This window comes from Lithobates pipiens, unplaced genomic scaffold, assembly GCF_037356315.1.
Source record: "Lithobates pipiens isolate NorthernLeopardFrog02 unplaced genomic scaffold, aLitPip1_a1.2 Scaffold_11, whole genome shotgun sequence".
NCBI lineage: Eukaryota > Metazoa > Chordata > Amphibia > Anura > Ranidae > Lithobates > Lithobates pipiens.
Genome location: NW_027507696.1, coordinates 20,614,688 through 20,637,289, shown reverse-complemented (window position 1 = coordinate 20,637,289; position 22,602 = coordinate 20,614,688). Strand labels below are relative to the sequence as shown.

The 22,602-nt window shown below is 42.3% G+C and overlaps 1 protein-coding gene across 2 annotated transcripts in view; it reads left to right on the top strand.

Annotated features, from left to right (window-relative positions):
* Positions 1 to 20,663, top strand: part of IPO4 (importin 4) — a 195,537-nt gene extending 174,874 nt beyond the window's left edge. Inside the window, exons 26-30 of one of the 2 annotated variants that reach the window (XM_077469604.1) lie at positions 508 to 716; positions 1,006 to 1,138; positions 3,892 to 3,996; positions 10,930 to 11,008; positions 20,408 to 20,663. In XM_077469604.1, coding sequence (XP_077325730.1) covers positions 508 to 716; positions 1,006 to 1,138; positions 3,892 to 3,996; positions 10,930 to 11,008; positions 20,408 to 20,538 — 657 coding nt within the window. In that variant the 3' untranslated portion in view covers positions 20,539 to 20,663. The remainder of the gene's footprint in view (positions 1 to 507; positions 717 to 1,005; positions 1,139 to 3,891; positions 3,997 to 10,929; positions 11,009 to 20,407) is intronic. The other variant, XM_077469615.1, reaches the window with a different exon arrangement.
* The last annotated feature ends 1,939 nt before the right edge of the window (positions 20,664 to 22,602 follow it).

The following is a 22,602-nucleotide window of genomic DNA, read 5'->3' as shown; positions in this document are numbered from 1 at the left end:
GAGATTTTTGTCAGAGACATGAAAGTAATAAATGTAAAGGCTGCACCACTGTGTGGCAAACGCATGCATTGCATGTGTTTTCATGGCTGTTGCGACACTGCCCTATTCACTTCAGTGGGCCACGTCAGGCTGTTGTATGTGGCAAAGCATGGCAATTTTTACAACCCTGTCCAGCTGCTCTTGCAGTTTTAGATAGGCTCAACCACCTAATTTTACTATCCCCAACCGCATATGTAAACAAGCACTGGCACTAACCTCTAAGTCAGTTCTTTTACACAAATAACATTTACTTTTTTTCCTGGCCCTAACTTAGCTTAGAATATTCTGGAACTGTACTACTTGACTATTCTGATAACGTAAATAAGATTTCTGTAGACAGTAACTATTACAAAGAGGTGATACTATGTTATTAGCTTCAGGCTTAATAGATTCTAAAATTTTTGTAGATTTTTCGGTTGTTTCCTGTATTATATACAAAAATGTGTCCATCCTTTATTTCTTACACAGAAGCCAAGCTGTTCCCCTGCAGAAAAGTCATTTGGAGGAGGTATTTTGGCGGAATCAATAATAAGCTTGAGTGGGGCAGTTGTACAGTTTGTGCCCCAGTTACTTCCTGCACTGATCTCTGGAGCACAGGACAAAGATGACGAAGTTCGCAGCAATTCTGTGTTTGGACTCGGGGTTCTGGCAGAGCATGGAGGTGCCTCAATGCACAAGTATCCTACAGAAACGTCTACATTTCTTACTCCCTCCTTATACTCCAATACTTTGCTTCTCTCTGTTGTGACAAGCTGGTTAAAGTGACCAGACCTATTTCACCGGAGGCATTCATTATTATAATTAATTTCCTTTGTGATAAGCACACTTGCCTTTTTTACATTTGCCCCATTTAAATGACTAAAGAATGTTATATATTTCTTGTTTTTCTACCTTTCAAACTTTGATGTGAGACTTCGTTATGTATCTCCTTAGAAAATGCCACTCTTGTCCTTGACATGTATCCAGACATTACCCTAAGTTGCTTTCAGTATTATCTGCTATAATCGGCTGTGAGAAGAATGGTCGGGCTCTGGACAATGTGTGCGGGGCAGTGAGTCGGATGGTGTTGAGTCACCCAGAGGGCGTGCCATTGGAGCAGGTAACAATCTATGCACAGTTCTCTTGGGATTGCATTGGTCAATGCTGGAAACATTTTATAGGTTTAACTGGAATCTATATACAATAGCCACTTTCCCAGGTAGCCAGTCACTTCTGTTTTACATACGAAGACTCACCTTGGTTACCCCACTTAGACTGATATCTGTATCTGATTTGCTTTTGTCTGTCCACCTGCTGGGCTCATATTACAGAGTATTTGCAGGTGATCCTGGCTGGATTTTTTAATCGCTTTTACACTGCAGAAAATGCTGCAATTAACCCAGGATTAGTGAAACTGCATGGGTAGGATAGATCTGTTAACCCAACAGGGACCACAGGAGCCCCTTAGGACATGGATAGAGAACTTTGGAGAGGTGGAAGTGATCAACGTTCACCAGAGTGTACCACACTTTATTTTTTTAAGGATATAACCTTTTAGAGCCCCATTAAAAAAATAATATTTGAACGAAAATATAGTAATACAAATGTCCCTATAAAAAATATGCAAGCAAATTTTTCATTTTTATCCTGGTCTGTCTGAATTATTCTGGCCTAGCTGGCTTCCCCGCAGAGCTGAATTCTGGCCTGACTGGTTTGGCTTGTCAGAGCAGTATACAATTTGATAAGGACAGTGCAGGGGTCAGTGTGAAGTAATGCAGAGGTCAGTAATAAGTAATGTAGTGTTTATTAGGAAGTAGTGCACAGATCAGTAATAGGTATTTTGGAGTGCAGAGGTCAGTAGAAAGTAATTCACAGTGCCGAGGTCAGTAAGAAGCAACGCACAGATCAGGAGGGCAGTAATAAGTAGTGCAGAGGTCAGTAGGTAATGATGTAGAGTTCAAAGATCAGTAGGTAGTAATGCAATAGGCATAAAAAGCACGCTCCATTCATCTTCAGAATGCCTACAGTGCAAACCCTCCTTAGAAGTGCTTTCCCTCCGTATGTGTACAGTGGCAAAAGGAAGCATTTTCTAGATATTACTTCTACTTTTTTTGCTCTCCACGATTCTCTTTGCTTGTCAGCCCCAGGCACCTGTCAGTGACAAAGAGATGAGAGTAAACAGGAGCAACGCCAGAACAAGCTACAATAAAATCTTGCAGCCACTTCTCTGAGCTGCTCTTCAATGAAACAATTCTGAGGAAGGTCAGCATGGCAAGGATGCGAACTACCAATTTCAGATGATAGGTACACAACGATCAAAGGGTTTGCTGCTATTAGGCTATTTAGCCCATAACTGTAATATCAGTTTTGGATGGACTAGCTCTTTAGCACACTAAAGTCATAATTAAAATTCTAAACCTTTAAATAAAGCCCACCTGCTTAATACATATGTTTTTCAGTCTGGTATTGTTATAGGTCACGAAACTGAAAACTGACCACAGTTTATCATGACTGCTGAGCCCTGACACTGTAGTCAGTTTACATGCCTCCATCATCCGCAGCTCTCCTGTCCACTTTTGTCCCCTCTCAGCACCCACCCCCCTACCACCCCCTCCTGCTGAAATGACAGTAAAAATACATGTTAGAGTTCTATTCTGCAGTGTCTGTACTTTGTAGAAAATATGCCCATTACCTTATTTTACAGCGGCACTCACATGACTCCCCACTGCTCCCCCTCCTCCCCGGCTGATGTCTCGGCTCTCCACTCCTTCCCACTGACATTGGCGGGAGGATTCTTGCCACCTCCCGCTCTAGCTGTCTGATCAGGAGAGGAAGCAGCGAGGAGTCAACAACGTTGTGAAATAAGGCAGTCATGGGCATATTTATTTACAAAGCACAGACACTGTAGCATAGAACGTTTTTTAACAGAGGGTATTGCATGTACTTTTTTTTTTTTTTTTTTACAGTGGCTGAACAACCACTTTAAGTCTTCAACGCATGTAAATAACAAACATCACAACTCCATAATACGGACAGAGGACAGTTGAAAAGCGTCAACTGACGTCTGTCCATATTGTGGAGTTGTGATATTTGTTATTTACATACTTTGAAGACTTAATAAACTTAATTTATCTGCTATATTGTTGGAGTGCGGCCAGCCTTTCATCACTGTTTCATATTACAGCAGTCAAGGATGGGGCCGGCACCTGCTGATGTGTGTGGGGCTGATTGCTCATGTACTACCAGGAGCCATGTTTCCTTTCTCTTATTCAAATAAATTGCCTGTGTACTGTCCGATTAAGTTTAAAGTATTTTTAACTTCCCTGTAAATTCAATCATTTCTAGTATAGTACAGGACACAGACCCACCCCCAACTCTTTTTGGTACTTTGCATTGTTTGGTACCAAATCCGAAGACTCAGAGTAGGGTCATAGGAGAGGTTTCTGGGGGTGGAATGTCCTCAAAAGCTTACCAGTGTTCATTCACCTGAAGGTATAAGCCTAGAACCCATGGTGCTTGAATAAACTGCCTGTACGGTATCCTACTCCCAAGATATGGAATTTACAGGTAAGTTAAATTCCTTTCTTTTTTTTTTTTACTTCAATTTTAGAGATCATGTCTGCGTGCTTAAAATAAACACCTGTGTTTGCTTTGATATCAGGCTCCTGTAATTCCCCGTATAACAGTCCTCAGATTAAGAGAGGGGGATCAGCACTTGGAGCTTCTCAGGTTGCCTGAAATAACTCTTTAACCTGCCAAACATTTTACATTGCTTGTTTTTCTATTTATTTATTTATTTATTTTTTACCTTCTTACATCTGTATTTCTGTTCCAATGCTTTCCCCAAATGACCCTTCTGTTTTTCCCACTTAGGTATTTCCTGTGCTACTCCGTTCTCTGCCTCTTAGAGAAGATTTTGAGGAGAACAGTACTGTGTTTAAATGCATTGCATTCCTGTATGAGAAAAATCCATCTCAGGTAAAGTATTATATAGCAGCAATGGCTAATGAGCCCATACAAAAAAAAAAAAAAATATGGAGGAATGCCTGAAGATTAGGTGCACTTCTCTGACCGTGTGTCATAACCAATTTCCTTCATTGTATTCTTTACTTCCTAAATTCTGGGTAATGCTTCATTCAAAGCAAGGGGTGATCCATATACAGCCAAATCTTGTGGGAACTGTTATATTGTGTAAAATATTTTAATCCAGCAGTAAAACTTTTTTTTTTTTTTTTTTATCTATTAAGAGATACAGGAAGTCTTTAACAACTTTTATTTTAGACCTGAAGATTTGTTATCCCTACAAACCCCAAAAAAAAACATTTTTTTTCTGAAAGCAGAGAACCCTGGATAATAAAATGGTGGTAGTTTATCAATTGTAAATCTTAGTAAATAGTACACTTAAATGTATTTGGGTCACACAAACCCCATATATAACCCATATATTTGTTTTTAATTCAATGGTGATGATGCGACACGTAAATGGATACCAAACATCTCAAGTCTTAATTTTGTACGTGCACATGAAGGTCCGAATTAGGACATGGAGGATGCCCTCTCTTTGGGAACGGTGAAAAAACTCCTGGAACCATTCTGCTGCAGAGATTGGGGCAATAACACCCTGGTCCAAAAGCAGCAGCATGAAGATCTACTAATCTGGGTGGTGATACAGACAGATTGAAAGTAATGAAATAAGATGGTAACTTGGAGGGAAACTCTAGCTTGTAATGCCTGGAAGCCACCTCCTACACCCAAGCATCTGAGAAGCATGTTGTCCAAGTTTCCACAAAGGGTGGGGGCACCACCTCATGCTGAAGAAGACTTATCTGAGTGTTTGGGTGACGTGGAAGTCAAGGATTTGCTGATGAACTGGGTGTCTGACTGGGATTCGGCGTTTGCCTCCCTTTCGAGTGACGAAGCTGCCCAGACTGAGGATTAGGCTTCTTTTGTTACCATCTTGCTACTCTTATTACCATTTAACATCCCTGATGAGGTTATGCAGGGCAGCTCCGAAGAGGCATTGTCTCTTGAAGAGCAAGAGAAGCAAGCACTTTTTGCATGCAGGTTAAGCAGTACAACATTTTAGCCAGATGGTTTTCCTCCGTTTATTGGCAGGAGACCCTTCAACAATCTGCCCATACTTTTATTTTTAAGCTGCAGGCATTAGTTCCAAGTGCTCGTTGACCAAGGGTTTAACTGATCCCTTCTAATGGTTTATAGACCAGTCAGCTAGAGTCATCCAGATTAAGATCACGGACAAGATAGTTTGCAGAGCAGGGCCAGTCATTTGTCTGTGAGATCCTGTCCTGCTGGATTTGTAGATTTAGTTAGAATACTGGCAGATCCACAGGGGGATCGGCCACATTTTTCAACTAAGTTTTCCTCAAATTGGTGCAGACCTTAAGCAGTCTCTCCTTAAAGTGTTACTAAACCCAGGACCCTCCTTTCACTATATCTGGTCTCCCACAATACACAAAACATAGAAATTTAATTATTTTAGTAAATATAAACTGCTTCATTCTCTGGGGTTGTCCTATGAGGCTGAAGGACCCTGAACCTCCGTCTGGACAGTGCTGATTGGCCCTGTGTTGATCACATGCACCCTACCAAGAAAAAAACTCTCTAGCAATACACACCAAAATGAGCATGTGCAGAGTGCTCCCAAGGCTCTGTTCTATAAGGAGATTGCTTGGGGAACCCCTTAGGTTCCACGATGAGTATAATGAGCTTGATGTATGGCATATACAGACTGAGTTTACTGTTGTGGGTTTAGTAACACTTTCATTTGAAAGTAATGGCAGAAGATTCCTGAGGTGTAGGCTCATCTGTCAAGGACTTGAGAGACTAGGCATCAGATATGGTCCCACAGGCTGAAACCTCAAATGCTGCTAATCTACACACACGTCAGGGAGATTCTGCAGTAAAAGTCACAGAGGCATGCTTATAGCTTTCTCCCAAAAAGTCCTGCATGACCACAGTGAAATCCTCCCTGTGTAGAACAGAGCAGGCCTCCACATTAGACACAGCTAGGTAAGACTCAAAGGCTAGCAGAGGGCCAAATCCCAGGCCATCCGTGTCAAACACCTGAAGAGGTACATTGCAGGCAGCCCCAGAAATGTCAGCGGAGTGTGAGCTGAAGGCACCTGGTACAGCAGGACTGTTTCCCATGTGTCTAGAAGCAGATGACGCAACACAAAGTGGAAAGCCTTGAGGCTAGGCCTCTGATGTTAATGAGCCCTGCTGCTTGGGTAGCAGATACAGGGTCAGCCAGCCAAAGATAACAAAGCCACTGTAGACAGGTGCTCCGTCAGATTTGGCAAGCCGTCTTAATTGGTAACGGAAGTGATGGTCCGTCGCTGCCATCTTGCTACACCCCGCACTCCTCCACAGTAATATTACACCAGGAAGGGGGCAAGCGGACATCTTGTTACACCCACCAGAGTTTTGCATTTTACAGTTATTTTTACCAGAAAACTGAGGTTATAAGATGAAATACAGTATTTAGAAATCCGATGGACTGTTTAGATGTCGAAATTTAAAAGAAGCAGCAAACTTGCTGATTTCACAGGTTTGCTAATGTGACAGAACAGCGCTGATTTTATAATTCAACATGTAAACAGTCTGATGGATTTCAAAATCTGTATTTCACCATATATGCTCCGTTTACCGTTAAAAATAACTGTAAAATGCAAAACTCCGGTGGGTGTAACAAGATGTCCATTTACCCCCTTCTCAGTGTATCATTACTGTGGAGGAGTGCAGGGCATAGCAAGATGACGACGTCCCTTCCATTACCAATTCTGACGAGTCGCCTAATCTGACAGAACACCGGGACAAACTGAGGAGAGTGCCACAGTTCTCAGTTCATCAGCATTAACTCCTTCCGCAGTAAAACTGCTGTAAAGCGAGGAATTCAATAGTGGCTCTAATGATAGAGTAGTTACATAGTCTGGTTGAAAAAAGATACACGTTCATCTAGTTTATGGGTGCTCAACCCCTGGCCCTCCAGCTGTTGCAGAACTACAAGTCCCATAATGCCGCTGCCTTTGGGAGTCATACTTTTAAATGTCAGCCATGCAATGCCTGATGGGACTTGTAGTTCTGCAGCAGCTGGAGGGCCACAGGTTTAGCACCCATGATCTAGTGAAACCAATAAAAAGGGGGGTGGGGGAGAACATACAATTTTATATACACAATCCTATACCCTCTCCTAGTCAGCCTGCATGTCCTACTTGCAAAGTGAGTCTTCCAGATGGGGTCATGTGCTGGGACTGTGTGCCTCAACAATGGACCAGGAAAGCACTCCTGCTAATGTTTGCTACTACACACAGCTTTTAAAAGTGCCGCAATGCAGATCTTTGTGTCTGAAGGTCACATTCCAGGATAGCCCTGCAGCATACTGTTCAGTGGGGTCAAGGTTCAGAGCTGTGCATGCGTTTCCTCCAAGTATTCTGACATGGTTTTTGACTCCTTTGTAAATTGGCCCTATTGTGTGTGTGTGTGTGTGTGTGTGTGTGTGTATATATGAAATGGTGACCTTCGATTGTAATCTCCTTGAGAGCAGACGCTGATGTGAATATATAATACAGTAAAATGTTGATGCTATATAAATATCTATATAAAAAAGTGAACAAAGCTTGACCTCATTCAATAAGCGAAGTGAAAATTCATGCTGCAAAGTGAACAGCTTTGTATTTCTGTAATAAATCAATCCTATTGTGTTTATTGCTGTCGCCCTGGGTCCTATGGTTCCTCCTTTCTTAGATAGCCATCAAATAGACCTGCAGTGATCCCCCCCCCCAAAGCAATAATACTTGACTTCAGGGCTTTTTTTCTCAGAAAATAGATGCAGGAACTCAACCATGCCCATAACACTCATCTGCCAAATGCCATCAAATAGTAGCTCTTCCCAACTCCCTCCCTCCACTGCACTCATCTTCTCTTCCTTCCTTAAAAGCTTCACTATCTGTCATATGTCTTACCTTTTGCATTATTAAGCTGAAACACCTATCCGGCTGTAGTACCTCCCAGCATGCTATACTACAGTCATTGCAAGGGAGATTATGCAGTAGGAGTATCAACAATTGGTCACCAGGGAAAAAATGGAGACCACCTAGGGTGCAGCCTACCACGCATCCTCTCCTGCCCATCACTGCACTGAACCCTGGGCACCTGTTCTGTATCTCCCTTGTCCCTGTCCAGCACTCAGTGGGATTTGACCTGTGGGAGCTACTGTGAGATAAGCTACCACTTGTAAACGCAGAAGCTGGACTTCAATGTTACCAAGTGATAGTGGTGAGCAGGGAGCAGAAGACCTGAGCCAGAGGCGGTGGAACTGAGTTCCCCCTAGTTCCTGCTGAGAAAAAACCCTCCTTGACTGTAATTATTTCCCACTGCATCCAAAACTAAAGAAAAATTGTGAGGGGAATTTAAAAAAACTGGAGCAACTGTGCTAAGCAACCAATCTGCTTATAACATCAGCTTGTTGAGTAAAGCTTTGGAAATTAAAGCTAGAAGCTGATTGGTTGCCATGCACAGCTGCTTCAGATTCTGTTTGCTCCAGTCTCAGCAAATTTACCTCTGTGACTGGAGTTAGGCCTTAAAAACTGACAATAGACTTGGTGGATTGAAGACATTGGGGTTGATTTACTAAAGGAAAATATGCTGTTTACTGCAAGTGCGCTTGCACAGAGGTTAGTAATTGAGGTAAAGGTTCACTTTGCAAAGAATACTCAGTCACATACAAGGAAAATAAAAAACAGTGTTTTTGCTTGTACATTATTGGATGATAGAAATCATCAGAGCTTCCCCGCAGATCTAAGGGCAACTGCACTTGCAGTTCACTGTACATTTGCCTTTCGTAAATCGACCTCATTAGTTCTTTGATGTCCCCTGACTAAAAACCTGTCCAGATGTAGGAAATCATGATATTGTGTTTTGTGAGTGTACATTAGCTGCCAAAAGTGGTACATGCTTTTATTGTAGTGTTTCTGTTATGTCTACTCCCTGTAATTACTCTTTATTACTACAGTGGTAGTAGAAAATATGAAGTGCCCTGAAATTCAAGTCATACCGGTTAAGCATTTGAACTAATCCTTGTAAATAGGCAAATCCTCCCTGCAGTAACTATAAACAATGGAGCTTGTAGGGCCAGTTAAACAAAGGTATTCTGCCAACTTACAGCTGTACAAGGTGCTCTACAACTAAAGACCTTCTTGTCTTCACTTTCAATATCATATGCTAAAAAGGGAGCATAACGGAGCTTGCAGTTGTACTTGGTATGGATGCAAACCATAGCTATATACTATATATATATACCAGTGTATATATATATATATAATTGAAATGAGGAGGATAAGGATTTAAAGATGGCTTCCAGGTATGGTTTATTTTACCTAGTTACATAGTAATGAAACTATGTATATATCATACCTGAAAAGCTGCGATTCACTGACGTAGACACCACTACTCCAGCAATCTCCACTTTCTTCTAGGTCCTGTGGGGGGGTCAGCCGCTCAGCAAGGGTGTCATACAGAAAATACTTTGCATTCTGTGAATGAATGCAAAGCATTCTCTGACTGGACAAGTTGGACAGACTGAGCAGTAATGTCAGCAAGGAACCCAGAAGCAAGTGGAGATCACTGAAACAGCTGTGTCTTCACAGCGTTGGTGATTTCCAGCTTCCAGGGGATCCCACAGGTATGGTTTGTGTGCGTGCGTGTGTGTGTGTGTGTGTGTGTGTGTGTATGTATGTATATGTATGTATATGTATATATATATATATATATTGGTCCAAGCCAGAGGTGTAATTTAGGTTTTGTGCTGGTCAGAGACTGTGGGCATGGCACAAGGGAAAGTCAGAGACTGCATACATGCCACAGCAGAAAGTGTACCCCCAGGTGGATGGGGCCAACCTGTAACCATGTGCATTGCACCCAGTTGCAGCACTGTGATACTGCATTTAAGGGGTTAAAACAGGAGTTGCAGAGGCAACATATTGCCTCTTCTCTGCATGTCAAATTCCTCTGAAGAGATCTGAGCATGGATTGCTTTACAGAGGAGTGTCAGTCCTTACCGACATTGTGAACGAGCATAAAAAAAACTGTTGTGATTGTACAGGATTAGGGGCAAGAGTAATATACATACACACACATCTACAAATATACATGTATTGCTAAGGGGGAATTAGAGTGACATAAGACAGTTGTCTTAGGAAGTGGGGCAAAAGTATAAATCTGGCCTTGTCAGTAGGCAAACACAAAGCTTCCATGTGACTTTCACCACCGCCACGTCGCCAGCAACATCTGAGCACCAGTATCTCACCTGTTAGACCCAGACATCTATTCATTATCAATTAAATACTTCATCCAGATGTAGTTCCTTCACTTCAGACTATGTCAGGGTTCTGCTACTTTTTTATTAGTGAGAATGCATATGAAGTCTGTGTAAATTATATAAAAAGAAGACTAATGTGCATAGGCCTGATGAAATCTTTTTTTTTTTTTTTATATTTTTATTTTTTAGTTAAAAACACTTATTCACAAGTTAATCAAAGTCTTCATTCAGGGACCTCCAACTTTCATTAAATAATGCACTGATCCCAAACCATCTACTAGCTGTTAAAATGAAAGGATAAGTTCACCTTTTGGCGCATGTTACATGTCAAACCTGTATTTAGGGTGTGACATGCCCCCGCACATGTTCTCCTGTGTGTGAGCTGGAGCTTGATAAGCTAGAGCATATATTTGCATGTTGCTCATGTCAAAGTTCCTGCAATTCAGAATGTATCTATAAATTCTTTTTGGTTCCAATATGTTTTGTTATTTTATCCTCTTTACTGATGACAGGTTCACATGAATGTATATTTGTCTGATGGCATGTTCACTCCAGTATGTGGTTCTTTCTTGTAGGTTGTCAAACACATCGATGACATTGCAAGAATATGTAGTCATGTCTTGGGGACAAAGGAGATCCAACCAGGTATACAAGGTTAATAACTCAACTTTGTGTATAGTATACTTTCCTTCCATCTCGTGTTCATTTTTTTTACAGCTCATAATAAGTTTTATTACTGGATTCACATCAGTTCTCCATTTACTGCCTCCAGAAGACAAAATGTGTTACTATAGTCATAAGTGGTGTCTTTTATGTATGTAATACATGTAATTGCTGTTACTGGGCACCAGTGCATCTGCAATATTTAAAACGATCTACAGAGTACTCATAGCCATTTTACTATCATGCATTCTGTGCATGAAGGTAAAAAACCTTCTGTGTGCCGGAGCCCCCCACAGCCCTCCTAATACTCACCTGAGTCCCATCTCGATCCAGTATTGTGCACGGAAGCCTCGGCTGTCCCAGGTCTCTCTCTCCTTATTGGCTGAGACAAATCAGCTGGAGTTTGATAATAAACAATGGTAGAAATTAAATTCCTCCACAACATATAATAGAATCCTTCACTAAAATGTTCAAATTATATCCCAGTGTGCAACTGTGTCACTTTAATAAGATGTAGGGTGGAGCTTTTTGGCATTCTGATAAAAAGCCCAACCTACGCATTTCAACCAAATGGGATGTCCTCAGGCTCTAGTCCCTAAGGATGTCCTTTTCAGATGAAACAAGCTTTTTAATTTTATAATACATGCCGCCGGTCATACAGGTAACAGCAACTTACATTGCACATTTTTTGCATTTTTTATCATGAACCACTTCCATACCATGCAAATTGCATTGTATATATGGTTTTAAATGCAATTTTTATCATGAACCACTTCCATACCACGCAAATTCCAGCACTTCTCTCCTACATGTAAACAACATAATTTTTTTGCTAGAAAATTACTAAGAACCCCCAAACATATATATATATATATATATATATATATATATATCTATCATATTTTAATTTTAGCAGAGACCCCAGGGAATAAAATGGCGCTGATTGCAACTTTTTATGTCATACAGTATTTGCGCAGCAATTTTTCAAACGCCTTTTTTTGGGGGAAAAAAACGCTTTCCTGAATAAAAAATTCAATTTTTTTTGGAGTAATGTGACAAATGATGATACGCTGAGTAAATATATGCCTAACATGTCAAGCTTTAAAATTGCGCACACTAGTGGAATGGCACCAAACATTGGTACCTAAAAAATCTCCATAGGCAAAATTTTAACATTTTTTACATGTTTAGAAGTCTTGGGCTAGAATTATTGCTCTCACTCTAATGTTTGCGGCGATACCTCACGTGTGGTTTGAACGTTGTTTACATATGCAGACGCAATCTACATATGCATTTGCTTCTGCGTGCGGGGACGGGGGCGCTTTCATTTTTATTTTATTTAACTTTTTTTATTTGTACACTTTCCCTTTTAAAATAAATGTTTTTGGATCGCTTTTATTCCTATTACAAAGAATGTATTAGGAATGGTGCGTAATCGGTCCTCTTTATGGAGAGATGTGGTGTCTATAAGACAACATATCTCTCCTCCAGGCAGGAAAGCCTGAGATCCAAAAAAAAATTAACGATCTCGGGCTTTCCAGCCGAGTCCCTGGCATTGTTTACTTCTGCCTGCCCCGGACATAACGTCATAACTTTGCGCCTGGGCCGCCGAGAGTCATAGAGACTGCCGGGGACCATCTGTCCCTCAGAAATCTATATGGCTAACTACCGCTGGTGGTGGATTCCTTCTCTGGCTCGCCGATCGTACGGGACGAGCCAGGAGAAGAACCGTAGGGCAGAGGGAGGGGATATCCTCTTCTGCTGCCTATTAGAATGATTTAAGTGGCTGAACAACCACTATGATTGTTCTTATGGTGAAGGAAATCACCGGCTAAAAAAAAAAGACATCTGAATGGTGCCTACAGCTGCAGGCATCATTCAGATATCACCCCTGAAAGCCCAGGACGTCATATGACAGCCTGCAGTATGGAAGTGGTTAAGATAGTCTTGGGTAATCTACACCATTGAAACTTTTCTCTTTATGTGGCTCTTGATTACCAAATGTGACATCGGAAGTGGTTGAGGCTGCATTTGTTTATCCTGTATGGGGATTGTACCATACTAATGCTCAGATTTGCCTCAAGGTTTCGAGGTCCAACCTTCTGGTGAGCCTAGAATTCAGTTGTGGTTGCTGGGGTTAACTTGATCACAGAAGTCTCACTCATACTGTGGAAATTTGGCTGAAACAAAGTGAGACAGTTGAACTTTTGGATTTCCTTTGAACATTGTGGTAGAGTATTCTATTATACGTTGTGGAGGAGTTTCACCACTACTGTTGTCTATTTGGACTTTTTAGTTTGAAGTGTTTTACTACTATTGCTGCACTATTTTGTATATGTTGTTTATATGTTATTTTTATTAGCGACTACTGGCCACTTTATTAGGTACACCTTGCTAGTACCGGGTTCAACCCCATTTTGCCTTTAGAACTGCCTTATTTCTTCATGGCATAGATTCAACAAGGCACTGGAAACATTCCTCAGAGATTTTGGTCCATATTGACATGATGGCATCACCCAGTTGATGCAAATCTTCTGTTCCACCACATCCCAAAGGTCCTCTATTGGGTAGAGATCTGGTGACTGTGGAGGACTTTGGAGTACAGTAAACTCATTGTCATGTTCAAGAAACCAGTGGTGAGATGATTTGAGATTTGTGACATGGTGCATTATCCTGCTGGATGTAGCCATCAGAAGATGGGTACACTGTAGTCATAAAGGTATGGATATGGTCAGCAACAATACTCAGGTAGGCTGCAGTGTTTAAACAATGCTCAGCTGGTACTAAGGGGCCCAAAGTGTGCCAAGGAAATATCCCCCACACCATTACACCACCACCACCAACCTGAACCATTGATGCAAGGCAGGATGGATCCATGCTTTCATGTTGTTTACGCAGACCAGGCAACGTTTTTCCAATTTTCTATTGTCCAATTGTGGTGAGCCTGTGCGAATTGTAGCCTCAGTTTCCTGTTAGCTGACAGGAGTGGCACCCAGTGTGGTCTTCTGCTGCTGTAGCCCATCTGCTTCAAGGTTCGATGTGTTGTGTGTTCAGAGATGGCATTTTGCATACCTTATTTGTAACAAGTGGTTATTCGAGTTACTGTTGCCTTTCTATCGTCTTGAACCAGTCTGCCCATTCTCCTCTGACATCGAGTTTTTTTACATCCACACAACTGCTGCTTACTGGATATGTTCTCTTTTTCTGACCATTCTCTGTAAGTCTAGAGATGATTGTTCATGAAAATCTCAGTAGATCAGCAGTTTTTGAAATACTCAGACCAGCCTGTCCGGGACCAACAAACATGGCACTTTTAAAGTCGCTTAAATCCCCTTTCTTCCCCATTCTGATGCTTGGTTTGAACTTCAGCAAGTCATCTTCACCACATCTAGTTGCCTAAATGCATTGAGTTGCTGCCATTTGATTGGCTGATTAGCTTGTTATTTGTTACCAAGCAATTGAACGTGTATACCTAATAAAGTTGCCGGTGAGTGTATATACATCTATAAGCACTTTTATGAGGAGTCTCACTACTGTTGTCCTGTCACATGCATATTGTTTGAAAGTTATATACTAGTGCTGCAATTTTGCATAACCACTTACGTACCGCCCACCTTGGATATACATTGTTACTTTGACGTTAAATACCAGGGTTATGGCAGCAGCTAGCTGCCACAACCCCAGTAATTTTTTACAGTGGGCGATCCTCTTTAACATAAAAGTGGTCCCAGTGGCGGATTCATCACATGATTGCTCTTATGGGCAGCAGGAGAGGTGGTAGTTTCCGCCGCTTACCAGAGAGATCAGCAGCAGTGAAAACTATCCGATCCAATGTACTGATGGGCAGGAAGTCACGTGAGGGCAAGATGGGCACCACTCGACTCTATGCCCTGGGAAGACTGGAGCAATGTAAAACATTGCTTCCGCCCTCTGGCTTTAAAGGGCCCATTTTTTTAATGTAGAAAAATAAAATTACTTTTCTCGTATATCACAGGACACACAAGTAAATGTATGCTATGCCTAAATTCGCCACGGGGGCTGTCAAGAGCACATATCTTTCATGCCTGATCTGTCTGTCCTGAGTGTCCATGCTGTACGCTCCTCCAAGCCATGCTCCAGGTAGGATGTGGGAAGGGGGGTTTTCTTCTGCAGGGATTCTCCCCCCACGGCTTAGGTTAAGCACAGTGAAGCTGTAGTATACCACACCACCCGCCACCACCGCCATTACAGCGGCTTCCCATCCACCGGCCCTGCTCTCTCCTCCTCTCCAGCCTCCTCTCCATGCAGGTTCCGAGGATCGGAGCCTAGGCTCATGCGGTAAAGCGGTCTTTTTTGAAAAGACAAGGGAGGGGCGGAAGGGACGAGCGGAGGAGGGGGGGGGCAGAGCGTTAACGCAACGTTGGCGTGGTTAGATGCCCACATCGCTGGCTACACAGGTTATAAAGTGCACTCTTTTGCAGGTGCACACAGCCTATGGAGGGACACAAAGCTGGCAGGCGCATGTGAGTCTGGGACACAGGCATTCCCTGGCAGCATTTACTTAAGCACCAGACTGGGTCTTGGTAGCAGCGGCAGTTGCTGAACTACATTGCTGAACTACATTGCCCAGCAGTCAGTGCTTTTTTTGTGGTACCTCTACCTTTGTTGCTATCGGTAGAAGAGGTTCAAATACCCTGAAAAACAGGGGCTCAAAGGGATCTCCCTCAGGCTCTGAGGACCCCCCCTCTGCAGCACCTTCCCCTCCTGAAGGACCTGGGGAAGCTGGCCAGCGTGAGCCATCGGGCTCAGGGGCTGCATCTGTCTGGCACTTCAGCCCTTATATGCATTACGCAGGAGGTTTTTTCCTCAACCATAAATGGGCTAGAGGAAAGATTAGTGGACTTAATCACATCTTCACTCAGTGGAAGAAAACGCACTAGGTCCCCATCTGCCACCCAGGACCCTCAAACAGAGGAACTCTGGGGGAAAAAGGAGAGGAATCCCTCTCAGAGGATCGGGATGAGACTGATGATTCCTCTTTTGAGGAATCAAGTGGAGAAGGGCCCTCTTCAGCTTCTCAGGATGAGAAGGTGTTGGTGCAAATTCTTGCTGGATTGGTCCGTTCCACATTTAAGTTTTCCGTATCTGACTCAGTTAAAGAACCCTCCTCTTGTTTGGGTTCACTGAAGCCTCCTCAAACTGCACATGCCTTTCATGTTCATAGTTTACTGGAAAAGCTTATTTTTCTGAGTGGGATCACCCAGATAAACATCTTTTCCCTCCTAAAAAGTTTTCAACACTTTGTCCTATGGAAGAAAAATTTATTAAGATGTGGGGTATACCAGCTATTGACGCCGCCATATCAATAAAATTCTGACTTGTCCTGTTGACAACACTCAGATGCTTAGGGATCCAACTGATAAAACATTGGAATTCCTGTTAAAAAAAAAAACAATTTTTCTCCTTGACAGGTTCAACCTACAGGGGCAGCAATCGGAGTTTGTCAGTACTTGAGAGACCATGTTAAACAGGTCCTCAAGGTTTTACCTGAACAGCAGGCCCGGGGGTTGGCCAACCTACCAGCGGCTTTGTGTTTTGCTGTTGATGCTATCAGAGATTCTATCCTCCAGACCTCTCGCCTTACGCTTGGGTTGGTGCATATGCATAGAATCTTATGGTTGAAAGATTGGTCAGCCGAATCACCATGTAAGACGCTTCTGGCTGGATTCCCCTTTCGTGGTGCAAGGCTGTTCGGAGAGGATTTGGACAATTATTATCCAAAAGATCTCTAGTGGGAAAGGCACCCTCTTGCCGGTTAAGAGTAGTTAACGACCCTCTTTCAAACATGCTCTTTCCCCAGTGCCAGGAGCATCAGCCTCCAGGCAGTCGCGACGGCCTCCTCCGTCAGACTCAAGAACTAAATCTCAGAGTCAAGGAACAAAAGTCCTGGGGGAGGAAGTCTACAAAACGCTAAAGCCTCTTTATGAAGAGGCGCCCCCCGCTCGCTCGGGTGGGGGGAAGACTGCTACAGTTCTCAAGGCTCTGGCAGAAGGATTTTCAGGACAGATGGGGGCTCTCCACAATAACTCTAGGTTACAAACTAGAGTTCCGAGAATTCCCCTCACCTTGTTTCCTCTGATCAAATGTTCCCAGAGACCCAGAGAAAAAGAAGTCTCTCTTTCTAGCGTTGGAGCAACTATTGACGCAAAAAGTTATCGTGGTAGTTCCCACGCAAGAGCAGGGATTGGGGTTTTATTCAAACCTTTTCATGGTACCAAAGCCTAATGGAGGTGTCAGGCCCATTCTAGATTTCAAGGATCTAAATCAATTCCTAAAAGTACGGTCCTTTCGCATGGAATCTTCCAATCGGTAGTCTGCATCCTACAAGGAGGAGAACTTCTGGCGTCAATGGACATCAAGGATGCGTATCTGCATGTACCTATTTTCCCTACTCATCAAAAGTACCTGCTTTTCGAAGTAGAAAAATGCCACTTTCAGTTTGTAGCTCTGCCTTTCGGTATAGCTACTACACCTAGGGTGTTTACAAAAATCTTGGCCCCTCCTCTGGCCAGATTAAGGGCCCAAGGTATAACAGTAATAGCGTACCTAGACGACCTGCTCTTGATAGACCGGTCGGTAGCCTGCTCGGACCAAAACTTGGTCACCACCGTCAACTACCTGGAGTACCTAGGTTGGGTCCTCAACTTGGAGAAGTCTTCTTTAAAGCCAGCAGGAAGACTAGAGTCTTTGGGTCTGGTCATAGATACAGCCCAGAAGGGGGTATTTTTACCCCAGGCAAAGATCAGTGCCATAAAGGAACTGATTCAGGTAGTCAGGGCAAAGAAGGGTCCTGTTCGCCTTTGTATGAGGCTGCTGGGGAAGATGGTGGCTTCATTCGAAGCAGTTCCCTCTGCTCCATTTCATTAGAGACTGCTAAAAAACAATATCCTGTCTGCCTGGGACAAGAAGGATCAGGCGTTAGATTTTCTGATGCGTCTGTCTCCTGCAGTGCACCGGAGCCTCAGTTGGTGGCTGATACCCAAAAATCTGCAAAAAGGAAAATCCCTTTTACCAGTTACCTGTAGAGTGGTAACAACACATGCCAGTCTTTCGGGTTGGGGAGCAGTTCTCGAACAGTCGACTGTCCAGGGGAGATGGTCCAAGACCAAGAGGTCCTTGCCCATCAACATTCCAGAGATCCGTGCAGCGTATCTTGCCCTAAAGGCCTGGACACTCAGGTTCCAGGGTTGCCCTGTCAGGATCCAGTGCGACAATGCCACAGCAGTGGCTTATATCAATCACCAAGGAGGCACCAGGAGTCGTGCAGCTCAGGGGGAAGTAAACCAAATCTTAATCTGGGCAGGAAAGCATGTGCCGTACATATCGGCAATCTTCATTCCGGGGGTAGAGAACTGGCAGGCGGACTAAAGTCGCTGGCAGTTAGTCTTCAACATCTTCTTGGCCATATGCTAAAGATGGGTTATCCGGATGTAGATCTCTTTGCGTCCAGGTTTAACAACAAGATCAACAACTTTGTGTCAAGAACAAGGGATCCTCTTGCATCCGGGACAGATGCGTTGGTGACTCCATGGCATCAGCTCTCACTGATGTATGCATTCCCTCCTATTCTGCTACTGCCACGACTTCTTCGCAGGATCGGGCAGGAAAAGAAGTCAGTACTTCTGGTGGCCCAGAAGAGCTTGGTATGCAGAAATGGTAAAGATGGTAGTAGGTTCCCCGTGGGCCCTACCGTCACATCCAGACCTGTTATCCCAAGGTCCAGTGTTCCATCCTGACTTTGTATTGCCGGAAGGTCCTAATAGAGGACAGGCAGCGTCGAAATCTACCATTGCTAAGTGGATTCGACAAGTAATTGTTCAAGCTTATGGTTTGAAGCAGAAAGTTCCGCCTTTTCAGATCGAGGCGCACTCTACAGGGCTATTAGTGCTTCGTGGGCAGTGCATCACCAGGCCTCTATGGCTCAAATCTGTAAGGCTGCAACCTGGTCTTCGGTCCACACATTCACCAGATTTTATCAGGTGGATGCGAGAGGGCATGAAGATATCGTCTTTGGGCGCAGTGTGCTGCAGGCAGTGGCACAAGGTCCTCAGGTCTAATTACACCCTACTTGTTGTTGTTCCTCCTCCCCTCAAATAGCATTGCTCTGGGACATCCCATCAGTAATTAGTGAGACTGAGTCCCGTGATATATGAGAAAGAAAATAGGATTTTTATAACCGCTTACCTGTAAAAATCCTTTTCTTTTGAGGTACATCACGGGGACACAGAGGTCCCTCCCCTCTTCTAATGCACTTATATTGCTTTGCTACAAAACTGAGGTGCTCCCAGTAAGGGGAGGGGTTATATAGGGTGTTGAACTTCCTCTCTAGGGTGTGCCAGTGTCCAATCACCTAGTGATACCCTATATAACCCATCAGTAATTACTGAGACTGTGTCCCGTGATGTACCTCAAAAGAAAAGGTTTTTACAGGTAAGCTGTTATAAAAATCCAATTTTTTTTTTTATTGCTTTTAAGTGTAAATGTGAGCTCTGAGGTGTTTTTGACCCCAGATCTCACATTAAAGAGGCCCTGTCCTGCTGATTTCTTGATTTCTATTACAAGGGATGTTTACATTCCTTGTACTAGGAATACACGTAATCAAAAAAATTTTTTTTAAAGGGACAGTGTAAAAATAAAAAAATATAACATCAATAAGAAAAAAAAAAATAAGTTGAAGCGAACGCATACGCAAGTCATACCCACATGTAAACGGTGTTCAAACCACACATGCGAGGTATTGCTGTGATCATTAGAGAGAGAGAGAGCAATAATTCTAGCACTAGACCTCCTCTGTAATGCTAAAAGGTAACCTGTTAAAAAAAATAAAATTAAAGCGTTGCCTATGGAGATTGTTTAGTATCGTAGGTTGTCGCCGTTCCAGGCTGTTTAAAACATGAGATGCTAGATATCAATGTACTCGGTGTAACATTATCTTTTACATTATACAAAAAAATTCGGCTAACTTTACGGTTTTCTAATTTTTTTAGTTAAAAAAATGTGTGTGTTTTCGCAAAAAATGTAAATTTGTAAGGCCAAATACGGTTTGACAAAGTACTGCAACAATCTCCATTTTATTCTCTAAGGTCTTATATATATATATATATATATATATATATATATGTAAAATATCAGTTTGGGAGTTCTAAGTAATTTTCAAGCAAAAAATACTGATCTTTAACTTGTAAACAACAAATGTCAGAAATAGGCTTGGTCCTTAAGTGGTTGATTGACTCTATACCTACCTGAAGTTGACTTTTACTTCTTTGTGTGAATGTCTTTTGATCATGTCTACTTTTAGTATTCTCTTACGTTGGCATTACAAGTTATTCCTATCTCTGATTACCCCTTCAGACACAGAGGAAGTTCTAATTCTGGTTTTGAGAAACATGGCAGAGCACTTCACGCAAGAGTTGCAGAATGCAATAGTGTCCTTGCCAGCTGAGGCGTCTTCAAAACTTCGCTCCACTCTTGGCATGGCATGAGGTGCTTCTTCATATGTTTTAATGAGATCTCTTTATTAGTTTGCGCTTCACCCATCTTGCACACATATTTACTATGTACCTCTAAACTTCTTGTACACTAAGAATTAAATTGTTCAAAGTCTTCATTGTGTTTCCTGGTTATTTTTAATCAGTAAGGTCTATCAATAAGGCGTTATCTGTGCCTTGGTATTATGCGCTGCTGGCAACAAAGAAAAAGCCTTCATTTTTGCAACTAAAGAATATTTCTGCAAGTACTTTGGTTTTTGTCAAAAAACAGTACTTGTATATAATCTATATTAGGTGCAATAATTATGAGGCCTGCCACATATTGGTAAAATAGAAGGAAAAGGAAGCTCACTACTAGATAATATTACTTTGATCATAATCTGAAGGCAGCCGCAGGTGACCATGTATTCTGCAAGGAGTCATATATATATATATATATATATATATATATATATATATATATATATATATATATATATATATATATATATATATATATATATGCCAGTACCCAACTTCAGTTTATACTTAACACAGTTACAATGAAGTGGGCCAGTGTCAATGCATTACCCTGAGAAGGAATTGTCTTCATTGTTATTGAGGTATACACCGGCATTAATCACACTTGAATAAATATTAGACTTCTCTCTGCAGAGGCTTATTTGACAGTCAGTAAATGGCTGCTGAAGCTTACTTAAACATCTGCTGACTGTGCTACTTCCACTGAACCCGGGAGGAACCGAAGATGTTCCATGAAACATCTTCACCGGGTGAAGATGGAAGCCTATCCAGTGGTGACAGTGCGCTGCTGGAGGGCTTTGTTTTACGGTAAGTCTTTCATAATGTGCTAGTATACGGTGCATACTAGCACATTATATTTGCCTTGCAAGCGGAAACTTTTCTTTTTTTCTTTTTTTGTTAGAGTTTACTACCGCTTTAAAGGCAGCTTCTTCTGACAGGTTTTGAGCCACAAGTTTCTGTACATGTGACTGGAAAGCAGAGCCATTCTGGAGATTTATAAGTTGTTCCAGGGCATCCACACAAAAGAGCCAGGCAGAAGGTAATTGTGGTCCTTGAATACGGAATTGTGTTGGTTGTTCATTGCCCTGGTCTAGTTGGCTGTGGCTTGATAAATAATAATTGCAGCAACAGCTGGTTGTAGAGCTGGGCGAGTAAAAAGAGCATTTAAAAGTTTTTCAAACTTTCTATCAGCAAAACCTTTGAATAAAGGAACATCATCTTATAGGTACAGTACCATGTTTAAAACTGAGCTGGCTGGGTCTATTACTGGAAGAGACCATGTTTTGTGAACTATTTTTCCACTGGATAGAGCTTAGCAATGATTTTTGGAGGAATTAATATCTTCACCCGAGTTACCCAATAGTCCTTAGATTCATCATATTTTTTTAATGAACAGGAAATGTCTTTAGTTTTATCAGGACTCTTTGTGCATAGAGGCTGGGGGTAAGAATTCTGCTGTGGTCGCCTCTAACACGGCCTCCAGGTCCGCTTTATTGTCTACCTCTTCTAGGGATCCAAGAAAATGTGACATGGTTACAGAAAAATTTGCCTTAGTCAGGTAGGCTGCATGTTGCATGTCCAAGATAGAGCTAGAGTCAGATGCACAGACCGTTGTTTAGTAGGGTCCTCCTCCAGTGCAAGGTAAGTATAATCACTATGAGATATGAGTTTTGAACAGGAAGGGGCCAGTAAATGTCATGCCCCTCCCTTTTCTGAATGAACACAGAGAGTGATTAATACTGATCGCTTCTGTTTCCATTCATAACTGAGGAATAATAAACTGTTTACTATGCTTCAGTTTGTGAATGAACAGGAAGCCACTCAGCACAGAGCACTTCCCATTAATTGCATTGCAGCTCAGGCTTCAGAGAAAGGGTCTGGGCAATCTTTGTTCTCGGTCCATTTCTCTGTCTCAAAAGTGACACATCAGGGGTCTGTTTAGAGTTGCCAACATTGGTCTCTCAAGAAACGCCTACAAAGCTGGCAGCTTTAGGCTTATTGTGAGCAAGAAGAACTAGGGAGACATTTTTCATAGTT